The following is a 13,120-nucleotide window of genomic DNA, read 5'->3' on the forward strand; positions in this document are numbered from 1 at the left end:
GCTCTGACTGGAGGGTGTCTGTAGAGGCTGTTTGAGGAAGTGTGTGTCGTTTGAAAGACATCTTAGGCCTCTCATAGTATATACAAGTTGTGCATTCCTAGCTTGAATATATGACATCTGAAATGCTTCCCAATCTGAAACCATTTGAGCATCAACATGGTGCCACAAATGGAAAATCCTGTGGCATGGAGCTGGGTTTCATGAACAAAATTACTTTTAAAAAATTACATAAAATTACCTTCAGATTCTGTATATAAGGTATATATGAATTATAAATGAATTTTATATTTAGACTTGAGTTCATCCCCAAGATACCTCATCATGTAAATGCATAGGTTCTAAAATTAGAAAAATCTAAAGTCTAAACACATCTGGTTCTGAACATTTGGAGATCAGCCTGTACATTCCTATTTGAAAATAGTCCCAATTTATGTACTGTTTATGGATTTAGCAAAGCCTTGATGATGAGAGTAAGAGAACTCAAAAGAGTCAGGACGGAGGTCTGACACCTGTAAGCAAGGCGTAACCTGTGAGGTCATTACACCACACCCTCGTGTGCTGTAGGTCATGGGGGAAGATGAATAGGGCTGGGCTTCCCAGGCCCATGAGCCTCGGGAGGCCCATTTGATTTTAACATCCCTCAGTCTCCTTATTTCACTGTAGTAGGACTACACCTTGCCCCTGCAGAGACAGGATTAGAACATTGCAGCATTGGATTCCCTCGTTCCTGTTTCATCAGAACCCTGCTGAAGCCAGGCGGCAACCATGCCCGTTCCTGGGTTTAGGAGGCCCGTTGTTTCTACAATGACAAGCAGTCTAGGACCCCAAAGAAACAATACTCCCAAACACAAGTGGTTGCATTGTCAAGTTCTGAAATTTTAATAAGGATGAGTTGGCTGTTTGTCAGCATCCTTTTCTTTTAGTCAGTACTTCACTTTTAATGTGTGGCACTTCACGTCCCGAGAATCAATTATCCTAAGGAGTAATAACCTGTATTTTACATCAGTTCATCTCATTTCCCACAGGACTATAGTATCAGAATGAAAAACAAGGGCTGGAGAAATGGCTCATAGAAAAGGGCTCCTGCCACCTCGGCTCCTAACACCTCAGTCTGATTCTTAGAACCTATATGTGAAAGGGGAGAACTTCTACAGGTTGTCCTCTGATATTCACATGCCACCCCTGACCGACCGATGCATGTATACAGACACAGGTACACACATGTGCATGTGCGTGCGCGCGCGTGCGCACACACACACACACACACACACACACATGCATGCACGCACATGCACACACACACACAAATAAGTAAAAGATAGATGATAGATAGGTAGATAGATAGATAGATAGATAGATAATAGATAGTAGATTCATGGTAGATAGGTAGGTAGGTAAATACATACATACATACATACATACATACATACATACATACATACATACAATCTTAGAATAAAGAAGGTTTTAAAGAAGCATTTTTAAAAGAATGGAAAACAAAATAAAGAATGTTGCCAGTTCTTTGAACTGTACTGTCTATCTTTGTGATGAGAGCCCTTCCCTCCCCGCCATGCTCTCTCTCCCTCTCTTTTAAGAATGGATAAACACCTCACTTTTAAGGAAGAAATCGTGGGAAATTTTTGGACTTACCTACTATAAGTATCATGTGGGTTTTTTGAGGTAAGGCAGCCTCCAAACCCAATACCCCATTTCCAGTCTGAGAAGAACCAAGGCCTCATATTCCCAGAGCCTGGGTCCATGCTGCACAAGAGATCAGCTGGTGCCCACTGATGCCAGCAGAGGTGCGAGGCAGACATCTAGAACTGAAACTGTACTAACACCTCTTCACTGAGAGGCACTACAAAGAAACGTGCCATACTTCCTTCCTCCTGGTCCATAACTTGTCTGTGGTGACAAGAAAGCCAGAATTCTTTCCTGCTGAGAATAATGTTGCCCTTCGAGGGCAGGAGCTAGCAGGTAAGGTCTTGTGGGCAATGGGAAGCTGAACTTCCTACCCCTTCAGCAGAATCCGGAAGTCAGCAGCAAAATATAGGTATTAGGTTAGAAAAGTGACAGTAGCTTCCTCACATACACATATGTAAATGTACCTCATGTATGCACATATATGCACAAAGTTTATGGTTTTTTTTCTACTCAGATATCTAGACGAAAAGAGAAAGGGGGAAGGGAGAGGGAGAGAGAGGCTTATTCTGGAACACGAAGTAAAATAGTATTGCTGTTACCTAGATTTGGGTGAAAGGCCCTGTTTACTGGTGATCACAAATAAATCTTGGAATGAGGAGCGTCCTTGCAGTGTGCCTTGCTCCTATGGCGCAGCCTTATATGTGCACTTTCTCACATAAGATTGCTTGCCAAGGGCCACCAACAGCACTGCCCAGACTTATCTATGCCTTTGGGAAGAAAGGATTTTAATATGAAGAAGTTAATATTTTCCCACCTCTAAAAAAACCATACTCACAGAAGGAATAAGTGAGCATATCTCTTAGTGAAAAGAATGGGTTTTTTTGATATTTTAGTTACATGGTGAAGACCACAAATCAGAGAATGTTATTAGATGATTCTAAACTGTAAGTCTTGAAGCAATTATTTTTAAAACACAATCATAAACACGAATTATGGCACAGGTAATTTATGTCATTTGTGAACCGAAGCCACTGGCTTTTATTAAAAATCATTAGCATAAGAAAGCTATTTTCATATAAACTTATAAATGCATCCCCAAAGTGTAGTACATAGCAAGGGGCTTCTCTGATTCTTGAGACAAAGTGCAGGTGGACTGATCACGCTTAACTCTTTCTGCAACCTGGAGCCCACTTCAAAAGAAAGCCTTCGAGACTTTTGTGCAGAAAAGAAAAGAAAAGAAAAAAGAAAGAAAGTGGTTGATAGTGAGGTAGGCTCAAAAGAAGCAGCACATGTCACTGGACTGTCTGTCAATAGTAACTGGATGAGATCTCTAAGCCTGGAAAATTTCATATCATGTCAACTTGATTGTGCTGCCCCAGTTGCTTCAGGGCCAGCACTCATGGAATTGTGCCTGAAAGAGACAAATGACAGCCAACCGTTTGAAACTAAGTCTCTGCAAATTATAGCTGACAACAGAACACTAAGTGTGTGAAATGTTTAAGCCTGGGGATGATTTGGCTACGCTGTACTGCTGAGTGAGTGGTTTTGATATTGGGTGTGGCTGGTTTAATGCAGAGTGAACTGGGATTTGACATTGGGTATAGCTGGCTTGGTGCAGACTGAGACTGGATTTGAACAGTGAATGTGGCTGCCTTGGTATTTGATTTGATGTTGAAAGTGATTTGTTTAGCATTAGGTTTGGTATTGGGTGCGACCACCTTTTGGTATAAAAGTTGGCGTTGTGTACGTCTGCTTTGTTGTTGGGTTTGGTATTACAAATGGCTGGTTTGGTGCCAGGTGCTATGAAGAATGGGGTTAAGCGTGACCGGTTTTGTGTCTGATGAGCAATAGCTGTGTACCATTGGTTAAAAGATAGGAGCTCCTTTGCCTTAACCTTTGAATCCTTCCCGTTGATTCCATGTAGGTGTTGGACGTCAGGTGCCACAAAAGCCTCCCAGAGGCACAGCTCGGGGCCCACCCCAGTTAGTGCTCCCCCCGCCCCCACCCTACCCTCCTCCTGACACAGATGTGACAGAGCCTGTCACCTTTTCCGGGGAAGGCGCTGGTTCCGAGACCTCAGAGCCGAGACCCAAACGTACGTGCCTCTTGTTTCCCTTTCAGCTGTGTGTCGGCTATCTGTCTTTCTGGTCACTACTGGTATAAATGTGTTTTCAGACATTCCCTTCTTGCTTTTGGGACACCTGTACCTTTCCTTTCCAGATTCCTTTCCAAATGCTCAATGCAATGCATCTAACTTTACAGAGAATGCACTGTGAAATGCCACACCGTGACCTATGAGGATGGTGTGGTCTGTCAGTTGTTCCCACTGCCGTTAGACTTGAGCTGAAGATGTGCTGCTGGGTACATAGTCAGTGAGGAGCTGATGCTCTTGGGATTGGAGTTGTTTTTTTTTTTTTTCAGAGTATTCAGAGAGCAACAGCCTCTGGCAGAACAAACTTTGCCATTCTGCTGAGGCTGGCTCAGGATGGCTATGGAGGTCTACCAGTGCAGTCAGTGTTCAGGAGCTGGGAGGCCTTCATTTGTAAGTCAGCTCTGAGACTTGTGGCCAGTGGCTAGGCACTGAAATGCTTCTCTGTCGAATCCGAGAAACCCAAAGAGGAAACAACTTCAGTCTAGCCACAGGTAGAACTGGAGTTCTGTTTGTTCTGTTTGGCCTCTGTTTCTCACCATACCTTGTCTTCCTTCAGAGTCTCTTGGGCTTCCTTTTGGATGTTGCTAAATAGGTATAGCACTTCTACTTTGAGACTGATAAGACCTTCACACGCTATACATTTGGGAAGGCATCACCCTCCATCGTCACCTGTCAGGCCTGTGACAGTGCTTTTTACAACTCAGGCTGCATTGTATTCCGATGGTGCAGTGTCACACTGAAGTAGCCCAGGCACCAGCGTCTGCATGATTGTGCTCTGAGGGAGCCTGCCCTTTTCTACCATTGCAGTTACCTTTTTCCGTCTTTGGAAATGTCATTCACCTGCCCACTGACTTCTCTCTTTCTGTAGACAAAATAATGGTGATTCAATGTACATTTCTCCACAAATGGTTCTTACACCCTTCAATTATTTTTATCCCCTTCATATTGAGCAAGTTCCTTTATGCAAATGAGTTGTTATTAGGTATTTAATAATTAGAAATGAACTAGAGATGCTAGAGAGATGGTTCAGTAGTTAAAAGCAATCGCTCTTGCAGAGGACCCAGGTTTCATTTCCAGCACCTACATAATGGCTCACAACCACCTGATGCCTTCTTCTGACCTTCATGGGCACCAGGCATGCACATACATGCACGCAGAAAAACTACTAATACACAGAAAAATAAAAATAAATAAGTCCTTTTTTAAAAAATCAACTAGATATCAGTGCAAAATGCTAGCTGTGGTGGTGACATCTCTAAAGAGACGAGTATTCTCAGACATAGGTAGATTTCAGAGGCCGCTTCTGTGACTGTTCTCCTCATCCGTAGCATCTCTTCCCTGTGGGTACAAGTGAACAGGAACAGCTGAATGAGCACAGTAAAGCTCGCATTGTGAAGAAAGGACACCCACAAGATCTGTGGTAGTGGTCTGCAGGGGGTGGAAGAGACAGGTAAAGGTCTAAACCTTCTCCTCCACTTGCCTTTCTGCTCCCAGAGTTTTTGACATCCAGTAGGCAGGCTGGGACTTCAGGCAGATCCCAGCCCACTCTCACAGTTGCTAAGAGGTCTGATGTGTATAAAGTAGCAGTTATAAGGCTTGATTTCTTCTTGTCTTGTGTCACAGTTTCGCATCTGTGGTCACCGCAGTCTGTCTTTGAGTCTACTTCCCCAGGTATGGCACTTTCTTAGCCCTACACATCACAAATCACCTTTCCTCCACCCTCCCCTACAAACAGGGGCACACACACATAATAGGGCAAAGAGTAAGCTAAGAAGATAGAGGCCCCAGAAACCGCTAGACGAGAGTCAACAAATGCCATTTTGTTCAGCCTCCCTTTGCCCCTGCAGTGCAGTCCAGCCCTTTAAATGTACCTGAGGTGACTACTCCTCTCTCCTGACTGTGTGTGTGCTCTCACCACAATCTCAAGCATCCAGCGCAGAGCTGCCTAATTAGCAGAACTGGCTTGTCTGATGTTTGTGACATTGAAAACGGATCACCTTCCCAACCAGGCAGAGTCCAACTTGCTTCTGTTGATTCAGGATTTAAAGAGTAGTTACAGAAAATGAAATCTTGGTATTCTTCCATCCCCCTCCCCCCCCCCCCCGCAAACCAGTAAGCTCATTAGTGGACATATAAAGTACCCATATCTTCCGCTTCTCACCTACTCTCCCAATTATGTATGGTTGCTTAGGGCTACATGAATTCTCAGTAGAAACACACTCACGCTAGCTCCAATCTCTCATGCATCCCCTCCTGCTTTCAGGCTTAAAACTTCCTTCCTTACAAAAGAGTTGTCATGCCCTCAGTGGGATCTTGCATAGCTCTCAGGGCTAGGTGAGGCTCTACCAGGAATGTTACACACGCTATGTCACGTGGAGTCCACCTCAGCTCTGCCATCTGAGGGAACTGAGCTTAAGTGCCTCAAGGGATATAGTAAAATTTCTCACTACGGCACCTCAGTTCCTCCGTCTTGCTTTGTCTACCCCCTGCTTTCCCCCCGCCCCCCCGCATTGAGCTGAAATCTTTCTATGGGACACCATTGGTTTTGGTACCCATTGTGATTTGTAATGCAGATGCATACACCACTCAGGTATTAGCCTTTCCTGGAAGCAGAAAGCACAACTCGCCTTCGTAAGTTTGAGAACGTTCTAGAACGTAGTAGATAATGGAGTTGTGTGCAGCAATGGGAAGTCAAGAGGAAGACACAAAATAGAGTCCCCGAACTCTGCCCCATGTTTTGATAGCTCCCAATCTCCCTTTCCGTTTCAACCCTTCCTTCACTTCCTCCATAGATTTTATAAATACTTGATCCTTGGCCATGTAATTGCATTAACCTGTAGTAGGTAAAAAAAAAAAAAATGGAAAGACAGTATCCATGTGTACACTCTGGCACAGATTTGAGACTTTTGAACATATTTGGGGTTAAGGGCTCCAGAAGAGAAAGTACATTCATGAATGAACGTTGCTTTAAGACTCCACCTGTCATAGACTGTTCTCAAGCTCAACTTAGAGCCAGGTTAATATGGACTCTCTACACGCCAGCTTGTCAGACAGGCTGCATTAGCTGTGTGCTCCCTGCTGCCCTGAACAAGCCTACCGTTCTTCTAGCTTGAGCTTTTTCTAGTCACCTCTATGTTTCCCCTTTGCTCATCCTATATTACAGATAGCTGGCATGTGCCTAAGGTGGGTGGAGGCTGCTGTCTTACTTATAGTTTTGTTCCTCTCTTAGCTTGGCGCTTGATATAGTAGAAATCCCTCTTCTGTTCAGCCTCATTTAATTGAGATCTGCTTGAAGCTAGGGAGAACTCAGCAACAGCATCTTAACGGTACCTCAGGGTATCCTCAGTGAGTTAACACTCTGTCAAAGACCTGAGGCCATTTTACTTAAGAGAGATTGGAAATCTCAGTGGAGTTCAGTATACCAATTTCTGCTTGCCTCTTTATCCTTTTGTTGGATCTGGTCCTTCACACGTGTTGAATGCCTATGGAATGAGTCCCAGTGATGTCCTCTTTACTAATTTCTATTGCTGGCCCCAGTGATTCCTAACAAAGAAAAGATAACCAAGCAGTAGGGAGACCCCTGTCACTTCCAAGATGGGCATAGAGGATGGCTGTGGCCATTGAAGAGTTTCTCCATGTCTTGTGGATCACATTGGGCATCCGGTATGAATGACATCACATTAAGTGAACCAGGCCCATCCAGACAAAGGGGTTGGGACCAGCTCTCCCTGAGGGATATGGAAGTTGATGGGCAGCCCTTGGGTACCATGGTTAATATCATGTATACAGCTAGTGGTGTCTGCTATGCTTGTTAGAAGCCTTCAGGTTTGGTTGTTGTCTGAAGAGCATAAGATACGCTGTGAGCAGGTGTAAAGAGAAGGTGGCGTCTATTGATCAAGGACAAATGGAAGAGTAGAGTTAAAGGTAGCACAGCCAAGCACATGAAAGCCAAAGATCACCAAGGAACACTCCTTCTTGAGGAGGAATAATGTCATACAAGACAAGGCACCTCAGATTTTGCGTCTACCTATATCTCTCATTTTCTGCTTTTATGGAGCAGAGGAAACACTGATAGAGCTCCAAGCATCAGAATATAGACATCCTTCATCACCAGCACTAATCTGTTCCATAGTTTGAGTTACCATTATCTGAATGGACTGGAAAATTCCAAACATAATAAATGTGCTTGAAATTACATATTCTACTAAACCTTGTGATGAAATCTCATACCATCCAGCTCTGTCCTGCCCAGGACCTGAGTCATCTCTTTGTCCTTGTACCCACACTGTTGTTGTTACCTGGCCATTATTGTTAGTTTTGGTAGCATCTCCATTTTAATATTGACTCTAGGGATACTACGGCACCCTTGTCTAAGTAATTTTCATTTTCCTTAATAATAGTCCCAAAGTCTGAGTAGAGTGGTGCTGACAATTCAGACATGCCTCCTTTAAGTGAAGAGGAAATCATATGCTAAAATTGCCAAGGTCTATGGTAAAAATTAAATATAGTGTGCATGCGTGCGTGTGCACACACACACAGACACAAACAAACATTACACACACACAAATCTATGTCTGTGTATAGTTGTGTTTTCTGGCATGTGGTGGGGAATTTCGAACACCTTCTTTGAGGCTTGAGAAGGTGTATGCCTATTTAGTATCCAGACACTAAAGAGTCTGGCTTCTGGATAATCTCAGTGTTAAGAAGATAGAATAGTAGTGTTGATGAAGGTGTGTATCTAACTCATGAATCCTAAGAATGTTAGGTGGTCTTCAAAGTTATTTCCTGCTTCAGAAAGCATTCTTGCATATTCCTAAGTCAGTTAACTGTAATCAAAGCACAGCCTTTTACAAAGCCAACAGAAGACAGATGTGAAGTTGCTTGCGTACACCAGAGAATAAGCTCTTCCCTCCGCCAGCCACTGCCATGCCTAGAGTAAAGGTTCCTTTTCCGTGAGTGACGAAGGCAGCTCTTTCATGGTCAGAACACCTTGCAGATTCTGCATGGGAGAATGTCACAGATGAAGAAGAGTGATTAGGCCCTCACCTCCCAGTGCCTGGTGTTACCAAGTTCATCTTCAACATGACTGTGTGTGAATGGTTCTTAACATAATTTTAAGAGCAGGAGACTAATAGCTCTCTGCTCTGGAATCTTTAATCTTATTCATATTAATACGCCTTCATATTTCCCATTAGATATCTACTTACACATGCAAGCCCTTTGTATGCATGTCTAACCCCAGTAATAGTGTGTGCATTTGGATTTTGCTCCCCAGCTTTCTAACCAGCTTCCATTCTGCCAGCTGTAGACTCTGCTCTATGAATCACTCGCGTGGAACCATCCCACGAGTTGCACTGAATTGTTTGTTTTCTGGATTTACAGTACAGTCATAATTGGGCTATTAATGGCTCATCAATTACACATTCCAGTTAGAAGACCCTGGGGATTTGCAGACAGAGCACACAGAGCTCCTCATCCAGAAGCATTGCTTTAAATTCTTAAATTAAGTTATATAATGGCTATCATTTTCTTACACATTTTCTTGTACATAGCTTGAGGAAATAAGTCCTTCCCTAGATGTATGTTTATAAAAGAATTGGCAAAGAATTATAATGGCATAGAAAAAAAATAGGTCATTTTCTCCAGCTCTCAGCAGTAGCAGTCACCATCGTTATTTCTAGCATTTTGATTTTTAAACTGTGATCACTTCTGGGTCTTTTGGTTCAGATCATGTATAGAATCCTCTTCTAAATTTGAATAGAAACCCTATTCTAAAACACGCTAAGGAAATTCTAAGCCAGGGGAACAGGATCGGAGAAAAAGAGTTACCATTGTGAGTTAAAAGCTGGTGATTTGGGATTTGGTCAGTGCAAAACTGACAATAATAATGCTCACTTCAGGCAAGTGACTCAGCAGAAGAGCTAAGGAGAGAGATTTGGAGCACAGCGTGGGAGTTTGCAGACGGCTGCATGTAATCTAACTGCACTGTGGGAGCAAAGGCTCACAAATGGCTGCTGGCCTGTGACAACCACAACCTGAGCAGAGGTCCTGAAGCTGGGGAGATGAGGCAGCACTTTGGCAGATGCCTTTAAATTTGGGCCATTGCTCCTAAGTCACCTAATCTCTTGTTCTAAAATTCAACACCCTCCCCCCAATTAAAGAATTCTGCTCTTTAAAACAAACCCATTAATTGCAGAGTTCATTAAAGTCCACAAGTGGGTACAGATGAGAGCTAGCACAGAGAGAGGCGTGGGGGGGCGGGGGCGGGCAGGGGGCGGGCAGGGGGCGGGCCAGACACATCCGCTTGCCCTTTTCTCCTATCGATTTGTCGCTTTTCTGATCATGGCTGCTCCTGCTGCCATGGGAAAAGACAAAGCATCCAGGAAAACAGGAAATAGATCATGAGCGAATAGCCTTTTCCATAAAACAGCAGGAAATTATTGACTGTGGGAGCAGAGTCTGTCCCTGACGAGATTTTTCAGCTTGTTATTTTTGTACCTTACAGTCCCCACCTAGAACTAATACTGGATGCTCTTTACGAGAGGAGCAAAGAAAGCCACGGTTTGCAGATAGCGCTGAGGAAAAAGGAAGCTTAGAAACTTAGTTCTCATTGCTAATTGTTTTTAGCACATTATATGGTATCATGTCCCTGACTCGAAAGACATTTAAAGAGTTTAGTGACAATGCAATGGAATTGGCCTGTGCCATCTCATGAAAACAGATTGTTAAAATTTCAGGAATCTTGTGGAACAGTTGCTAAACAGTATTACTAATAAAAAGGGAAAAAAATGTTATGGGTGAATTTTTTCATTTTTTTATTAATTCTTTGGGAATTTAATATAATGTGATTTGATCATATTTATCACGTCCCCCGACTCCTGTCGAGCTTCCCCATTCCCTGCCCACCACAATGTGTGTCCTCTTGTAATGTTTTATCCTACAGTTTATATTACGCATATGGTTTCAGATTTGTGGCCTGTCACTGGGGTGTAGTTTACCTACCAGTGGTTACACCTCTGAGAGGACCAGCTCTCCCTCTCCTAGCAGCTGTTTGTTATCAATAGCTCCTTAGCTAGGAGCTGTGCTTCATGCCCACCTGAATCCTCTCCGGGCTGCGATTTTGTCGGGCTTAAGCCTGCATGGGTTCTGTGTATGTGTAGTCACAGTCACTATGAGTTCATAGGTGCAAACTGTCCTGCTGTGCCTGGACAACGGTTTCTTTTAGTCATCCACTGCCTCTGGCTCTTAATGTCTTTCTGTTCCCTCCTCCACAGGGAATCCTTGAGTTTTCAGAGGAAACATGGTACTGCTTAGGGCTGAGAGGATTTAAAGCAAGGGAGGATAGAAGACCATACCACGCAAAGCTGCTGGAGGGGAAGAATGGACAGAAGGGGATAAATAGGATGAGGCGTGGAAGGGCAGGATAGAGGAGGGAATATGGGGAGGGGAAGCAATACTGAAGATATCTCAGTAAAGTCATATGAAACCCACTACTTCTTAAAATATATACACACACAAATATAAAGACTGCAAGAGCAGTATGCAACTAGACACCATATGCTTACAAATAAAACGCCTAGTGCCACATATGGGTTACTACTTTTGGTGTTGTTGGACAATGAGGTCCCAAAGGCCCTCAGACATTACAGGATAGTATCAGTGCTCTTGGTTACCCTCCAGAGCTTGATGGTAAGGACCTTTCCCCACAGGCATCCAAAGTGGAATTATGGAGCATTCAAAAATCATTCTGGTTCCCACCTTCAAGCCTCATCTCTACCAGGTAGCGTTTGTAGTGCTGGAAGGTATACTACACATGCTACCAGGGGAGAAAAGTAATTATCTGTCTTACCCAGCTGTGACTCCTGCAAGCAATAATAACTGGCCTGGCAAGATATACAATAGTGGCACAAATGTCATGGGAGTAACCAACCATTTTCCCATTGGACATGAGGCCTGCTTCACAAGATGAAACCTATACCTGCCACCACTAATGAGAGCCTATGGCCAGGCAGGCCCTGGGTCCTAGGAAAGACCCTACTACTATCCCTTGGCTAAATCAGTATAGAAATAAACCAAATCCTAGTGACATGCTATAATGCCTATAGATTAGTACATCTCTCAGCCCTAATCTTTGCTATTAAGACAGAGATTGCACATTTGTTCAATGTGCAAAAAATTAAAAACTGAAACTATATAAGCTGGCTGCTATAAATTAGGGAATTTGTTGAAAATTAATCAAAGAATTCTGTCAGAATCAATTGAGTATATAAAACTTAGAAAAACAGTATTACATATTTTGCTACTTATAAATATTGTGCTTCCTTATATCAACAAAATTTATAATTATTTATACTTTTGTTTCTGTACAGCTGGCTACTATTTACCATCATATCATTACTAAGAAATAACAAATATAAATAGAATGGAGAAAAGAGGCAAAATTGTTAGGAAACCTAGAGACAAATTTATCTTTGATTTTCCACAAGGTAATCAAGCATTGTGTTGACTCAAATAATTATACCCTTAGTGTCTTAAATCTTTAACTTGTAGCATGAAAATCAAGTTAGGGATAAAACTTTTAAAATGTGAAGTATTTTGAGAACTTTCTGAGTTCATATAAATTTAAATTCTTCTAAGAAACAAGAAATGGACACATTGGGGTTTTTTTTTTTTTTCAAAAACGGTAAAAAATAAATAAATAAATAAGTGCCATCGCTTCCTTTATCAGTTAACAATAAATAAGGTCCATGCTTCTAGCATTTCTGCCTGTCTTAGGGAACCATGTGTGATGGTGTAAATTTGAAGTCCATGATTTCAGCTCCTAGCCACAAGACTTTAAAACTTCAAACTACTTCTCTATAGTAGTCTTTTATATTATAGGTCAGTCTTGCCCTAGAGGAAATAGCAGGACTAGTAGCTTAAGGCCTTTCAAACACAGGAGCTCACCATGCACCTATACCTCATGTCTAACTCGAACTCAATAAATGCTGCCCACTGAATTTATGCTTGAGCTCTGCCCAGTGTCACCAGCTTCAAGAGGGGATATCTAAACATGAGAACAGTATAAAGCAATGCCATCTATTTTTTCGCTAGCTCCACAAGTTAGCTTAGGCATTTTCCCAGGAGGCAGTCTTGCTTGTATTGTAACTGAAGAGCTTCAGGCAGTTGATGAACAGCTGCTGGGAGTGTGTGGGAGGGGAAGTCAGTTTCTTCAAGGATGAAGCCCCCTGAGAGCCTATCCATGCCCCCAATAGATGATCCTATACCTGGGCGCGTCCTAACAATGCTAAGTGAACCCAATGGGTTAAAAAAAAATCCATGAAG

General features: G+C 42.8%; 1 protein-coding gene across 18 annotated transcripts in view; it reads left to right on the top strand.

Moving 5' to 3' along the window:
• Positions 1-13,120, top strand: part of COBL (cordon-bleu WH2 repeat protein) — a 244,509-nt gene that overhangs the window by 168,470 nt on the left and 62,919 nt on the right. For 12 of the 18 annotated variants that reach the window (XM_084798316.1, XM_084798317.1, XM_084798321.1 and 9 more), the window contains one exon: positions 3,569-3,739. The exons of the other annotated variants lie outside the window; for them this stretch is intronic. In XM_084798316.1, coding sequence (XP_084654442.1) covers positions 3,569-3,739 — 171 coding nt within the window. The remainder of the gene's footprint in view (positions 1-3,568; positions 3,740-13,120) is intronic. 18 annotated transcript variants of the gene reach the window in all.

The sequence above is a fragment of the Acomys minous genome (assembly GCF_964271855.1).
Source record: "Acomys minous genome assembly, chromosome: 10".
NCBI lineage: Eukaryota > Metazoa > Chordata > Mammalia > Rodentia > Muridae > Acomys > Acomys minous.